Here is a 14,638-nt window from a genome sequence, read left to right as displayed (position 1 = left end):
GCCTTCCCCGAGGTCTCCGCTGTGATGTCTCCCATCTTTCCGTGCCAGAATCGCCCATCTTTTTTATTTCATGCCTGTGACGAACTTCCCTGGATCCCGTGCTGTCACCGGTGACAGAAAATCATGCAAATTCCCTTTTTTACGTTCTTCCTGCTTGCCTTCAGCCTTCTCCAACTTAGAAGCCTACTCAAACTCATCATTAATAGCAAGACAGGGCCATGCGTTACACCCGTGTTAAGAGTTTTGATGACTGATGGAGACCAGATGTCCCAGTTGATGGGACAATCAATAAGCAGGTACCAGTTACTTTTAAGAGGGTGACGGTGGTCTGTCCGTCTGTCTTCCTCCAGGCAAACCCAGTGGGACCCTCCTACCTGGGACAGCCCAGGGGATGACGCCAGCCTTGAACACGAAGCTGAAATGGACCTCGGGACCCCAACGTACGATGAAAACCCCATGAAGGTAAGCGCGGGGGTCAGCGAGGGAAACGCGGCGTTAACATCTCTGGGGCAGACCGCGGGGGTGATCCTGTCCTGCGGAGCAGGAGCAGCGAACGCTGGGGCTGTTGTTGGGGTTGGTAGGGACTTGGGGGTGATGGAGGAACAGCAGCGACATGAGATAAGCCGTAGTGGCTATATTGACCATGGGGCCAGTGGTTTTTTGTGCTTTAAAATAGTGGTAGAGGGTTAACAGAGTTAAGTTGTTCTTTTCTTGCCACTCCGAAATACCTGATGAAATATGCTGGCCTGTATCAGGAACAGTGTGGCCAGCAGGAGCAGCGAGGTGATGGTGCCCCTGTGCTGGGCACTGGTGAGGCCGCACCTCGAATGCTGTGTTCAGTGTTGGGCCCCTCACTACAAGAAGGCCATGGAGGGGCTGGAGCGTGGCCAGAGCAGGGCAACGAAGTTGGTGAAGGGTCTGGAGCCCAAGGCTGGGGAGGAGCGGCTGAGGGAGCTGGGGGGGCTCAGCCTGGAGAAGAGGAGGCTGAGGGGAGCCCTCATCGCTTTCTGCAACTACCTGAAAGGAGGCTGGAGCCGGGGGGGTCGGTCTCTTCTCCCCAGGAACAAGCGATGGGACGAGAGGGAACGGCCTCAAGCTGCGCCAGGGCAGGTTTGGGTTGGGTATTAGGAAAAAATTCTTCCCCGAAAGGGCTGTCAGGCCCTGGCCCAGGCTGCCCAGGGCAGGGGCTGAGTCCCCATCCCTGGAGGTATTTAAAGGACGGATAGATGTGGTGCTGGAGGACATGGTATAGATGGACTTGGCAGCGCTGGGTTAACGGTTGGACTCGATGATCTTAAGGGTCTTTTCCAACCTTGACGATTCTGTGATTCTGTGATTCTATGCTGTGCTGGCTGGTAGCCGCTGAAGAGCAGCTTGCTCTGGTTGCTGCCAGGTTTTGCCCTGGTGGCAAACAGTCGAGCACAGATTTTCGCGGTGCTCTCACCTCCTCGTCCTTCTGGGTGCTGGCTTGGTAAAGACCCCGGTGCTCCTTTGTCACCTCTCGGGCTGTGCCGATCGCGGCTTGGGTGAGCGCAGGATTTCCCTGGGGGGGCAGCTGATGTTCTGCCCTGGATACCAAGCATTGCTCCAACCTCGTGTGCGGCGATGACCTTGTAACTGGGCAAAAATAGGGGCATTGGGGGGGATAACGTTGAAATAGGAAAAACTAACGGTGCAGCAGCAGGGGACCGGGGAGCTCTGTGTCGCCTCCACCACCAGCTGCCTTTCTGCTTTCCTGGTGAGCGCTGCAGCATCTCCATCACTCCTGCTCTCAAAGGTGACACCTGAGAGGACGGAGCTGCTCTCCAAATGGGACTTGATTTCCAGTTAGGTCCCTCTGTGGCCGTATCTATCCCAGCGCTTGGCGGGAGGGGACTTGGCTGAGCCTCCTCGGAGGGACACGTCTGCCGTCGGTGCGGGTTTCCCGCTCTGCCAGCCCTTGCAGAGCGGGGCAGAGCCTGAGCAGCGATTGCTGAGCCCCTATAGTTAAATCAGCCTATATACCTTTCTGATTCCCTAAAAAGAAGAGAGAAGAGCCACAGAAAGAAAGGTTTATCAGGTTATAACTCTCGGGGAGCAATTCTTGTGATGCTCCGGTGATACCCACAGACCCGGCACTGATTTTGATGTAGGTACTGAAGGCGCCGTCCATCCTCCAAGGCCCAGGAACATCTCTCGCTGCTGCCGTCGCCTTCCCGCAGGCTCTTCCTACGTGCTGCCAGTTCCCTGAGGGTTAACCCGGTCCCCATAATGCCTTCGAATACTTCAGCCAGGATTCCTGGCGAGTTCACTTACACTATGTTATTTACAAATATTTATCTCCTATAAGAAAGTTAATTAGAAAATGAACTAAGACCTGGCACACGCTGCTCGGCTGCGGAGCCTTTACTTCTGCAGAGGAATCCAGAAAAGCCTTTTAAATGATTTTTGTCCCTGGGTCGGCATCCCGCGTACCCTGCCGGCATCCCCCGCCGTTCTGGGAACCTCGGCGGGCAAAGGAGCAAATAGTCAGGGCGCTGGGGGGGTTCCTAAACCCGTGAGCGTCCCGGGCTCGCGGGGGCTCGCTGGATCCCTTAGGGGAGCTTGGGGCTCGGTAGCGTGCAGTGGCCGTGCTGATACCTCACTGTATCGTGCTCAGCAAAAGCATTAAACCCTGAGCTCATCCAGCTTTATGAACTCTCCAGATGACTCAGGCTGAAAAGAACAACAAATATTCCTAATTCGCCTCTTTTCTACAGCGCATTTCACTTTGATGGGAAGAGTTTTCCGTGTGCTCGCCTCGGGTCGATCCCAGTTTATCTGCACTTGCCTCTCGCTCCTGGGTTGGGTGGCAAACGGCTGTTGAAGGATATCGGCGTGCAAAGTGAGCCACGAGAACCTATTTATCAAACAGACCTTCATTTTAGGCTTTAAGGCGAGGTTTTATTAAGCCAGAATAGCCGTAAACTGCATCTCCATGGGGGGGATTTGCTGCTCTAGCCATATGAGCGAAAGTTGGATGGTGTGGACCAGCCTGGAGATACTGGGGAACATCCCTGTGATGAGAACGAGGTGCTGAGAAGAAGGTTGGGCTCTTCTGAGCGAGAAAATCTGTTTGTGCTGGTGCCGTGCAGCTTGGGAGTCTTTTCCTTACTGACTTCCGAGGGTCTCGGCGGTGCCTGTGGCTGCAAAGGGAGCAGCAAGGAAAGGTGCTTCTGTAAACGCCGGATTCAAGACCTTTGGGGTAAAAAAGGTGCTGAAGACCGGGGCGATGCTCGAAGGGCTTCGCCTCGGGGCAGAGGTGAGCTGGCTGCTTCTGCTGGGAGTTTTTGCTGCTCACTCAAACCCCCAAATCCCTATTTTCAGGTGCAAAACTTCTCTGAAGCCATCAATACCTCGTTCCTAAATTAACACCGGCCGCGCTGCTTTGGCTGACCTCACGGCGATGGCGTTCGTCCTCACTTCAGAGCTTTAAATCTTTTTCTTCTCGGCCAGGATCGCCTAAAGGTTGGGCTTTTCCCGGCTGTGGAAATAACGAATTCCCACGTGGTCGTAGCTCGCTCGCCGCCACCTCCGTAACGATGCTTCCACCCTGAAATTGCAACCACATTCCTTGCATTTTTTTACCCTCCTCCTCCCCACCCCGCACCTTTTCCAAGCGGGATAAAACCCGCCGGCGTCGCGGCTCCGGCCATCCAACAGCTGCTGCTGCTATTCCTGGTGGATCCCGGCTGCGGGGCACCGCTCGCCCCAGCGAAACGCCTGCGACGGCTGCGAGCTGGGTATTTTATTTCCTCCGGAGTGTGTTCAACGCGCTTCCGAGCATCACCTGCTCCCTTCTTGATACCCTCACAGCCCCGGTGGGGCCGGTGTTGCCCCAGCTGGTGTCAGCGGGGGGTGAGCTCGCCTGGGGCTCGCATGCCGGTTTACTGGTTTTGATGGAAAGGCACAAGACGCACGCGAAGCCTCGCGATTTCCCTTGAAAGCCCATTTTAAAACCCGTTTTTTGCCCCGGGAAAAGGGGTTTCATGAGAGGGTGGCCCGGCAGAGCGCTCGGGGAGGTTGGCAATGACACGGGGCTGGATGCTGAAGTTTTTGCCTCCTTTTAAGATGGAAAAAGCCCGGATTGATTGCACGGATGTGTTTGTGCCTCTGCCCATCGGTGCCTCCCGAAGAGCACGGAAAGGTCGGCATCAGCGGGGCAGATCCCAGCAGCCTTATCCCGGAGAAGAGCAGCGTGCAAATTTCCCGGCCCGTTTGGCGGGATCCCAGGCTGGTTTTCCCCTCACAGCGTCTTTGCCCCCCTCTCCATCCCCGCCTCTCCTCTGGAGGGGTTTTGCATAAAGCAGCAAGGCTGATAAAGGTGAATTCCATCGTTTTTGGGGGCTTTCCCTGTGTTACAGTTTTCCTGGTGGGTGGCACGGCTTTGGATTACGGGAGTGCTTTGGAGGGGCTCCGGGAGAAGCCCTGCGGTCACGTCAAGGCAGGCTAAAGTCCTTCGATAAGGAGGTTTTAATGTCAAAATAAAGATTAATTTTAGCATAAGGAGGAATTAGCACTTTTGTGCAAGAAGTAGCTTAGAAATATGGTTTCTGTTTCTCCTCTTCGTGCCCCTGAATATTTTGGCACTGGTTTTCCCCCCATCCCGCGTGCTGGGGCAGCAGGGTCTCGCCCGAGCTGCCGGACCGTGCTGCCTGCCTGGTGCCGGCAGGGACCGCAGCCCTGCGTCGGCTCACGGCTCTCCCGTCCGGCGGCCTTGGTGGCCAGCCGGCCTTTGGCTTCTCCTTCCCGCTTCGGTCCCCAAAAAAGTGCTATTTTCCCCTTCCAGGTCACCCCCGCAGCCCAGGCAGCTCCCGCGGTTGTGGTGGGAAGCGATGGAGCCTTTCCACAGCTCGAAATCCCAGGAGCATCTAGTCCTAGGCTTAATCCATCCAGGCCAGGCTTTATTTTCGCATTTACTTTCTTTACGCATTTATTTACACGCATCTTTACGTGGCCTTTGCGGCGCTTCCCTGCAAGCTCCTCCAAACCCATCCTCCGGCTCTCCTGAAGCCAATTAGTGCTGATAATTTATAACGTCCTTTGAGGGCTAAATTAAAATCCCCGTCATTACCAAACTGACCCGCGTAGAAAATAACTCCTTCCTTCTGCTGGCGCGGGGAATGAAGAGAAATTCGGGTGTGCCGGTGAACTCGGGGCTTGGTGCCGGAGAAGGGGTCGGTGATGGAGAAGGGCTTGGCGACGGGAGGTGGCAGAGCTCGGTGCCGCCGCCGTGCCGCGCCGGGAGCCGGCAGGGAGCCATCTGCTCCCCATTAACCAACCTTTTGATGTCGGGACCCGAGCCGGGAGCGGGGAGCGGGGAGCTTTGATGTGCGGCCAGCCCTGAGACACACCAGCGCTCGCTCGGGACAGCCCTCGGCAATAAAACTTCCCCGTCAAGGGTTGATTAAGCGCCGGCGTTCGTTCGCTTGTGAGACTTTGCAGCTCTGCCCTCCAGCCTCAGCCGGGCGCGTCTTTGGGGTTTGAAAGGGATGGGATGGCTCCTGCTTTTTTCAGTGCTAAATATTCCAAAAAATTGGGTTTTTTTAAATTAAAAGAAATAGCAGGGCACCTTCAAGGAGCAGAAGGAGAAGGCAAACCTCCCCTGGCTTTGCAAACCTTGAACAAGCCCTTTTGCTCTCTCCGTCCTTAAGCTCTGAGTCGTGATGACCCGCGGTTCCCAAACCTCTCTCCAAACCCGGCGCCGGAGGAGAGACGCTGCTTTTCGAGGAGGTCGCGGGGCTGGAAGGCAAAGCCCGCGGGGAGGGGTGCGCGCGGGGAGGCGGGCGTCGAGCCGGCGGCGCAGGGGTGCTCGCCGGGATGCGGCGGGTGCCGTTCCTACACCATTAATACAGGCAGCGAATTAAAGCAGCCGGTGCCTGTGGGATTGGTACTCGGGGGAACAGCCAGAAATTCCGATAAAATTCACTTTATTCTCCCGCAGTCGCCTATAGCTAACGATCATCTGCTGTAAATGCTCGCCACTGGGGTCCCGGCCCTCGCAGCGATGTCGGCACGAGGGTGCCGGTGTGCCGGCACGCCGCTCCGGCAGGGATGGTTCTGCCGCGGCCGATAGCTGCCGCCGAGCTCCTGGCTTTGATTAACGGGCTGAATAAATGAGCGTGGCCCTAACGGCCCCCGGAGCAGGGTTAGGACAGCGTCCCCCCTGCCCAGTGTCCGGCCCTGCTGGATTCATCCCTGCAAATCCTCGGCGTGCCGGTAATTAGGCTTTAACACGCGTGAAATAAAGGGAGGGGGAGCTTCTCCCTCGCCTCCGGCTAAAGGTAATACCCCCCCGCAGCGCTTGCCCCCCCAGACCAGCCCGGCTCCCCCAGGACCAGCATGCGCCCTTTTTCCAGCTTTTTTTCCAAAGAAAACAAGTCCTAGCATGCTCCCAGCCCAGCAGCGTGGCTGGGGCGCGCTGGGAAGCGTGTGGGGAGCGTGCTGGGACCGGGCTGGGAAGCACTCCGGAATTGGGCTGGGAGTGTGCTGGGACCGGGCTGGGAAGTGTGCCGGCACCGGGCTGGAGAGCGTGCCAGGATCAGGCTGGGAAGCGCGCCGGCATCAGGCTGGGAAGCGCACTGGGACTGGGCTAGGAAGCGTGCCGGGTCAGGGTGGGGAGCGTGCCAGCACTGGGCTGGGAACCATGCCTGGATTGGGGTGAGGAGCATGCCGGCACCGGGCTGGGAAGCTCACCGGGACCGGGCTGGGAAGCTCACCGGGACCAGGCTGGGAAGCATTCCTGGTTTGGGGTGGGGAGCGTGCTGGTATTGGGCTGGGAAGGTTACCAGGACTGGGCTGGGAAGCGTGCCTGGATCGGGCCGGGAAGCATGCCGGCATTGGGCTAGGGAATGCACTGGGACCAGGCTGGGAAGGGTGTCGGGAATGGGTTGGGGAGCACACCAGGACTGCCGGGATTGGACTGGGGAGCGCACCGGCACTGGGCTGGGAAGCTCACTGGGATCAGGCTGGGAAGCGCGCCTGGATAGGGCTGGAGAGCATGCCGGCATCGGGCTGGGAATCGTGCTGGGAATGGACTGGGAAGCTCACTGGGAACGGGCTGGGAAGCACCCGCCGCCCGCCTGGCTGCGGAGCAGGGATGGGCGGCCGGAGCACTGTCCCCACGGCGGGGACGGGGACGGGGACGGGGCTGGGACAGGGATCCCTGCTCGCCCCGGGCAGCGTCCAACACCCTTTTATTTCCCTTTCCAGTCTTCCAAGAAGCCCAAGACGGCGGAAGCGGACACGTCGAGCGAGCTAGCCAAGAAGAGCAAGGAGGTGTTCAGGAAAGAAGTGAGTGTCCCCCGCGCCCCGGCGGGTTTGTCACCATCCCCCGCCGGGGACAGACCCAGGGGGATGCTGGCGGGGGGTGTCGGGGTTCACCGTCCCCTGCGGGCGATGTGATGCCGGAGCGGGGGACCCCGCTGCTCGGGGACATGGGGGCGTCCCCCCGGGGTCCGGGGGTCACCGGCTCCTTGGGGACATGTCCCCGCGGGGCCGGTGAGGGAGGGCAGGGCCGGATCCAGGTCTCCTCTCCCGCAGATGTCGCAGTTCATCGTGCAGTGCCTGAACCCCTACCGCAAACCCGACTGCAAGGTCGGGCGCATCACCACCACCGAGGACTTCAAACACCTGGCGCGCAAGGTGACGGCGCGGGGACGGCGCGGCGGGGCGCGCGTCGCCCCTGCTGCCGGCTCCTCTGGCCGGGGAAGGGGAGGGAAATGGCAATGTCGGGGGAATAATAGGGGAACACCCAATATTTGGGAATAATAGCCAATATTTGGGGCCTGTTTGGGGATAATAGTCAATATTTGGGGGATAATAGCCAATGTTTGGGGAAGATTTGGGGATAATAGTCAATATTTGGTGGATAATAGCCAATATTTGGGGACTGTTTGGGGATAATAGGAAATATTTGGGGGATAACAGCCAATGTTGGGGGAATATTTGGGGATAATAGGAAATATTTGGGGAACAATAGCCGATATTTGGGAATAATAGCCAATATTTGGGGCCTGTTTGGGGATAATAGTCAATATTTGGGGGATAATAGCCAATATTTGGGACTAATAGCCAATATTCGGGGAATATTTGGGGATAATAGGAAATATTTGGGGGATAACAGCCAATATTGGGGGAATATTTGCGGATAATAGCCAATATTTGGGGAATAAGAGGAAGTATTTGGGGCCTGTTTGGGGATAATAGTCAATATTTGGGGAATAACAGCCGATATTTGGGAATAATAGCCAATATTTGGGGCCTGTTTGGGGATAATAGTCAATATTTGGGGAATAATAGCCAATATTGGGGGAATATTTGGGGTTAATAGTCAATATTTGGGTATTAATAGCAAATATTCGGGGAATATTTGGGAATAATAGGAAATATTTGGGGGATAATAGCCAATACTTGGGACTAATAGCAAATATTTGGGAATCATAGCCAATATTTGGGGAATATTTGGGGATAATAGTCAATATTTGGAGAGAATAGCCAATATTTGGGGAATAAGAGGAAATATTTGGGGATAATAGTCAATATTTGGGGGATAATAGCCAATATTTGGGGAATAAGATGAAATATTTGGGGAATATTTGGGGATAATAGGAAATATTTGGGGATAATAGCCAATATTTGGGGAATATTTGGGGATAATAGTCAGTATTTGGGGAATAAGAGGAAATATTTGGGGATAATAGTCAATATTTGGGGGATAATAGCCAATATTTGGGGGATAATAGCCAATATTTGGGGAATAAGATGAAATATTTGGGGATAATAGGAAATATTTGGGGATAATAGCCAATATTTGGGGAATATTTGGGGATAATAGTCAGTATTTGGGGGATAATAGCCAATATTTGGGGAATATTTGGGGATAATAGTCAGTATTTGGGGGATAATAGTCAATATTTGGGGGATAATAGCTAATATTGGGGGAATATTTAGGGATAATAGTCAATATTTGGGGAATATTTGGGGATAATAGCCAATATTTGGGGAATAAGAGGAAGTATTTGGGGACTATTTGGGAAATAATGAATATTTGGGGACTACTGGGGAATATTTGGGGAATACTAAGAACTATTTGGGGACGAAGAGCAAGCCAGCGGCTGTTTGGGAATGCCGCTGGCTATCCCGGCCCTGCCTCTGCCCGCAGCTGACGCACGGCGTCATGAACAAGGAGCTGAAATACTGCAAGAACCCGGAGGACCTGGAGTGCAACGAGAACGTCAAGCACAAGACGAAGGAGTACATCAAGAAATACATGCAGAAATTCGGGGCCATCTACAAACCCAAAGAAGACACGGACCTGGAGTAACCGCCGCCGCCTCCGCCGGGATTCGCGGTTTTAAACCCCCCCCCCCCAACCTGTGAATTTATTCTTTTATTTTTTTTTTTTTTTTAAAAAAAAGAAAAAAAAAAAAAAAGAAAAACTTCGTTCCCTACAGCGTGAGGCAGTTTGTGCTGCCGGGACGACGCGGAGGAAAAGCCAGGCTTTGCTAAGCCGGGCTTTGCCAAGCCGGGCTGCCCCGGCGGCGCTGTCGGACGCACCCCCCCCGTGCGGCACCAACCTCTGTATTATATTTTAACGTATATGTGAATATATTGATAATTTTCGGGGTTTTTTTTTTTCTTTGCTTTTAGCCCAAGACGTGTCGGCACCACGGGAACACTTTGTACGGATAGTTTCGGGGTTATTTTTTTTCAGTTTTTTTTTTTTTTCCCGGTTGTTTCCTTGGTTTTATTTTTGGTTCTGCGAGGTTTAATCCGTTTTCATGTAAATATTGCGGAGCGGGGCTGCCCCCGGATTTCTGGCAGGCCTCGCGCGATGTTGATAAGATTGATTTTACTGCTTAAATCATTTTACTTTATCCAATTTTTACGGAACTTTTTATGTAAAAAAAAGAAAAAAAAAAAATAAAAGAAAAATGACAAAAACGCGACGGCGGCCCCGGCCCCCGGAGGGGTTTGGCGCGGCTGGGGGGGCTGGCGGCGGTGGGGACACCACGGTGGCCCTCTCGCTCGGGGACCCCCCTGTCCCCCCCAGCGTCCCCGTGAGGCCGGTGGCGGGGAGCGGGCCGGGGTTTGGGGGTGGCGGCGCCGGGGCGGGGGGTGCCCGCGCGCGTTTGGGTGGGAAAATGGCTCTTTTCCGTCACGCAGCGTCCCCCGGTGCCACCGGGCTCTTTGGGGGTGTCCCCCCCCCAGGGCCACCCACCCCCCTGCCGGCCTTACGTGGGACAGGCGCCTGGGGACACACGGACGCCCGAGGACACATGTCCTGGGGACATGGGCGTGGAAAGGGACACACGGACGCCCGAGGACACACGTCCCAGGGATGCGTGCTTGGGGACACATGTGGATGCCCAAGGACAGACATCCCAGGGACACACGGACACCCAAAGACACACACCCCGGGGACACACGGACACCTGGGGGCACACATCCTGGGGACACACAGACACCCGAGGACAGACATCCCTGGGACACGTACTTGGGGGACACACGGACACCTGGGGGCACACATCCTGGGGACACACGGACACCCAAAGACAGACATTCCAGGGACACGTGCTTGTGGGGACACATGGACACCTGAGGACAGACATCCTGGGGACATGTGCTTGTGGGGGACACACGGACACCCGAGGACAGACACCCTGGGGACAGGCGCTTGGGGACACATGGACACCCGAGGACAGACATCCTGGGGACAGGCGCTTGTGGGGACACACGGACACCTGGGGGGACACATCCTGGGGACACACGGACACCTGAGGACAGACATCCCGGGGACAGGCGCTTGTGGGGACACACGGACACCCGAGGACAGACATCCCGGGGACACAAGTGACACATTTAATGCGCCCACCCAGGGACCAGCGCGTCCCCGAGGCTCCCGCCCTCCGTCACCGTCCCCGCACCGCGGCCGCCGACCCCCCCCCCACCCCCCTAAAAAAGTACAAAACCCACTTAAAAAAACCGGGAAGAGCCGGGAGCGGCCGCCGAGCCCACGCGGCGGCGGCACGGCCCGCTGGCCCTCGGGGACCCCGGGTCACACGGCGGAGGTGGCGTCCCCCGGTCCCGCCAAACGCCGGGCCACGTCGTGCCGGCCGATGGCGGCCAGGGCCTGGCAGAGGGAATCCAGCGTGGCCCCCTCGGCGCCGGCCCAGGCGCTGAGCAGGGTGCGGGCGGGCGCTCGGCCTCGGCCGAAGGCGCCGATGGCGTCGGGGCCGAAGCCCAGGCGGGCGGCCAGGCTGCGCCAGTCCCCGCCGGGACCCCCGCTCTCCAGCAGCCGCTCCAGCTCCTCCTGCCGCTGCGGCGGCACCGCGCTCAACGGGTGCCCCTCGGGGCGGGGGGCTGCGGGCGGGGGTTGGGGGTCAGGGGCGGCACCCCAAATCGCCGCCTGGCGCTGCTTCGGTGCCGGAGGTGCCGCCGGCTCTCGGGAGGGAGAGATTTACCGGGGTATGGGTGCTCCCCAGCCCTGTTCGGGTGCTCCCCAAACCTGTTTGGGTGCTACCTGACTCCCATTTGGGTGCTACCTGGGGCACGGGTGCTCCCCGACCCCATCCAGGTGCTCCCCAACCCCATTTGGGTGCTCCCCAACCCCCGTTTGGGTGCTCCCCGACCCCATTTGGGTGCTCCCTTAGTCCTATTTCGGTTCTCCCCAGGGTGTGGGTGCTCCCCAACCCCGTCTGGGTGCTTTCCAACCCCCATTTGGGTGCTCCCCGACCCCATTTGGGTGCTATCCAGGGCACGGGTGCTTCCTGACCCCATCAAGGTGATCCCCATTTGGGTGCTCCCCAGGGCATGGGTGCTCCCCAATCCCACTTGGGTACTCCCTGACCCCCATCCAGCTGCTCCCTGACCCCCATTTGGGTGCTCCCTGGGGCACGGGTGCTCCCTGACCGTGTCCAGGCATTCCCAGCCCCATTTGGGTGCTCCCCGACCCCATCCACACGATCCCCAGGGCATGGGTGCTCCCCAACCCCATCCAGGCATTCCCCGACCCCGTTTGGGTGCCTCCTGACCCCATCTGGGTGCTCCCCGACCCCATCTGGGTGCTCCCCAGGGCATGGGTGCTCCCCAACCCCATCCAGGCATTCCCCGACCCCGTTTGGGTGCCTCCTGACCCCATCTGGGTGCTCCCCAACCCCACCCGGGTGCTCCCTGGGCCATGGCGACACCCCAAACCCACCTGGGTGCTCCCTAGAGCCCCCCAACCCCATCCAGATGCTCCCATGGGTGCTCCCCAACCCCCTCCCGATGACATCGGGGGACAACCCCCCCCCCCCCGGGATGGGTGCCCCCCACCCGAAGCCCGTCGCCGGGTGCTCACCCTTGCCGGGCTGGTGGGGCTCCTGCAGGCTGTGGGTGTCGAGGAAGACCCCGCTGTCGCTCTGCAGTTTCTCCCCCTCGGGTGACGTCCCCGCGTCCCCCGCCCGCGCCTTGGCCAGCTGCCGCTTCTGCCTGCACGTGTGCCAGCTGCCCGCGGGGCCGGGGGGTCACCCCGGGCCCCGCCACCCCCGCGTCCCCCCGGTGCCCCCCAAACCTACCACTTGAAGGCCACGTAGGCGAGGAGCCCCACCACCACGGCGGCCAGGAGGGAGCAGTAGACGGGGATGATGTCCTTGCCGCCGGCCTCGGGCGGCGGCGGCAGGAATTCGGGGGTGACGGGCGAGGGGTCCCCCGTCACCGGCTCCCCGGGGGGGTCCCCCTCCGTCCGCTCCGGGTCCTCGGCTACGGGACGGAGGTTAGGGGCGCCCCGCTCCCTCCCCGCCCCTGCCTCAGTTTCCCCGGGCGGGGGAACCGGCACCCACGGGCGGATTGCGGGGTGACGGGGGGGGGGGACGACGACACAGACCCCAAACACGTTGGGGTGCTGCACGGTGGGTGCCCCCCGCACCCCGATTTCCCGCTGTGCAGCGCCCCAGAGCCACCGACGGGGAAACTGAGGCACGGTGCGGTCGGGGGGTGCCGGGGGTGGTACTCACCGCGGGCGCAGGGCTGGCAGCAGGCGTCGGCGTGGCCGCAGGGCTCGGTGCCGCCGAAGCCGGGGGGACAGGGGGTGCAGCACCCCGCCGCCGCCGTCGTCCTCCCGCACCCGCCGCCGCGCCCCGGCACCTGCGGGCACGGGGGGGGGGGCCCTGCCTCAGTTTCCCCGCCGCGCTGCCCCCCGCCAGGCCCCGCCGTGGGCGCCCCGGGGGGCGAGGGCGGCCCCCCCCCATCGGCCGGGGTAACGGGGAGCGGGGGAAGGCAGAACGACGAGAAACGAAATCGAAAAATGGCATAAAAGGGGTGGAAAGGAAAGCGACCCCTGCGCCGGGGGGGAAGGAGGAGGTGAAGGGGTGAAGCGGAGAAAGAAAACGGATTGAAAGGAAATACAGGAAAGAGAAGTGAAGCGAGACGAAGTGAAGTGACATGAAGTGAAGTGAAGTGAGATAAAGTGAAATAAAAAAAATGAAATAAAAAGTGAAATAAAGTGAAATAAAGTGAAATAAAAAGTGAAATAAAGTGAAGTGAAATAAAGTGAAGTGAAATAAAGTGAAGTGAAATAAAGTGAAGTGAAATAAAGTGAAGTGAAATAAAGTGAAATAAAGTGAAATAAAGTGAAGTAAAGTGAAGTAAAGTGAAATAAAAAGTGAAATAAAAAGTGAAATAAAGTGAAATAAAAAGTGAAATAAAAAGTGAAATAAAGTGAAATAAAGTGAAATAAAGTGAAGTGAAATAAAAAGTGGAAAAATATGAAATGGAATAAAACAAAATAAAACCAAAACGAAATAAAATTTAAAAAATAATGAAAGAAAAGGAAATAAAATAAACCAACCGAACTCAACGAAACTAAACTAAAACACAATAAAATAAAACGAAATAAAAAGAAAACAAAAGAAACCAAACCGAACCAAATACAACAAAAAGCCGTGAAGCGGAGCGGAGCGGCGCGGCCCGGGGGCGGCGGCGGCCCGGCGGCTCCCGGGGCTGCAGCGGGGAGCCCCGTCCCGTCCCGTCCCGTCCCCGTCCCCGTCCCCGTCCCGGCCCCGGCCCCATCCCCGTCCCGGCCCCGCCCGCACCGGGCAGAGCAGCAGCAGCAGCAGCGGGAGCAGGAGCGGCCCCGGCGGCGGCGGCGGCGGCGGCAGCAGCGGGAGCCGCAGCACCGCCCGGCCCCGCCGCATCGCCCAGACCCGGGCCGGGCCCCGGCACCCGCTCCCTCCGCTCCGAACGGCTCCGATCCGCTCCGAACGGCTCCGATCCGCTCCGGTCCCGTCCGGCTCCGCCTCGGTTCGGCTCCGCTCGGTCCGGTCCGGCTGCGCTCGGCTCCGCTCGGCTCGGCTCGGCTCGCTCCGGTCCGCTTCGCCTGGGCGAGGCTCGCCCCGGGCCGGGCAGGGCGGGGCGCTTCGCTATTGGCTGCGAGCGGAGGTGGGGCGTGGCTACGCGCGGAGCTCCGCCCCCTCCCGGCTCGGCTGGGCTCGGGTCCGCTTCGGGTCCGCTTCGGGCCAGCCCAGTGGCTCGACTGGGACCGGACTGGTCCGAACTGGGTCCCCCCCCCCCCCCCCCCCCCCCCGCCGCCACCTCCCCGCGGCCGGTGCCCTCCTGCCCCGGGCCAAAAGTGCCTGGA

General features: G+C 58.6%; 2 protein-coding genes across 4 annotated transcripts in view; one reads left to right on the top strand and one right to left on the bottom strand.

The window, feature by feature from the left end:
* SETD2 (SET domain containing 2, histone lysine methyltransferase) overlaps positions 1-9,968 on the top strand; it is a 73,269-nt gene extending 63,301 nt beyond the window's left edge. For both annotated transcript variants that reach the window (XM_087732257.1, XM_087732248.1), the window contains exons 18-21: positions 351-462; positions 7,231-7,311; positions 7,561-7,662; positions 9,182-9,968. In XM_087732257.1, coding sequence (XP_087588383.1) covers positions 351-462; positions 7,231-7,311; positions 7,561-7,662; positions 9,182-9,343 — 457 coding nt within the window. In that variant the 3' untranslated portion in view covers positions 9,344-9,968. The remainder of the gene's footprint in view (positions 1-350; positions 463-7,230; positions 7,312-7,560; positions 7,663-9,181) is intronic.
* Positions 9,969-10,996: 1,028 nt separating this feature from the next.
* On the bottom strand, positions 10,997-14,532 carry LOC148057702 (death domain-containing membrane protein NRADD-like). Of its 2 annotated transcripts, none has more exons than XM_087766822.1 (5): positions 14,094-14,532; positions 13,017-13,146; positions 12,579-12,762; positions 12,362-12,507; positions 10,997-11,382 (listed from the first exon to the last, which is right to left on the bottom strand). In XM_087766822.1, the coding sequence occupies exons 1-5, from the start codon at positions 14,193-14,195 to the stop codon at positions 11,078-11,080; spliced, it is 867 nt and encodes a 288-aa protein (XP_087622948.1). In that variant the 5' UTR covers positions 14,196-14,532; the 3' UTR covers positions 10,997-11,077. The 2 variants fall into 2 exon arrangements, with proteins under 2 accessions (XP_087622948.1, XP_087623019.1); XM_087766893.1 differs by having other exon boundaries at positions 12,362-12,492.
* Between the last annotated feature and the right edge of the window lie 106 nt (positions 14,533-14,638).

The sequence above is a fragment of the Nipponia nippon genome, unplaced genomic scaffold (genome assembly GCF_047370975.1).
Source record: "Nipponia nippon isolate SJK-2023a ecotype South Korea unplaced genomic scaffold, ASM4737097v1 scaffold_1, whole genome shotgun sequence".
Taxonomy (NCBI): domain Eukaryota; kingdom Metazoa; phylum Chordata; class Aves; order Pelecaniformes; family Threskiornithidae; genus Nipponia; species Nipponia nippon.
Note: the sequence above shows the minus strand (reverse complement) of the source record. Positions and strands in the feature narration are given on the sequence as shown.

What these genes read in the sequence shown, in the direction of transcription:
- LOC148057702 (XM_087766822.1), bottom strand. Translation starts at nt 14,195, where the DNA reads ATGCGGCGGGGCCGGGCGGTGCTGCGGCTCCCGCTGCTGCCGCCGCCG. An exon ending in TGCTGCTGCTGCTCTGCCCG is followed by an intron (nt 13,147 to 14,093) that starts GTGCGGGCGGGG and finishes CCGTGCCCGCAG; the next exon opens with GTGCCGGGGCGCGGCGGCGG. An exon ending in GCCTACGTGGCCTTCAAGTG is followed by an intron (nt 12,508 to 12,578) that starts GTAGGTTTGGGG and finishes CCCCGCGGGCAG; the next exon opens with CTGGCACACGTGCAGGCAGA.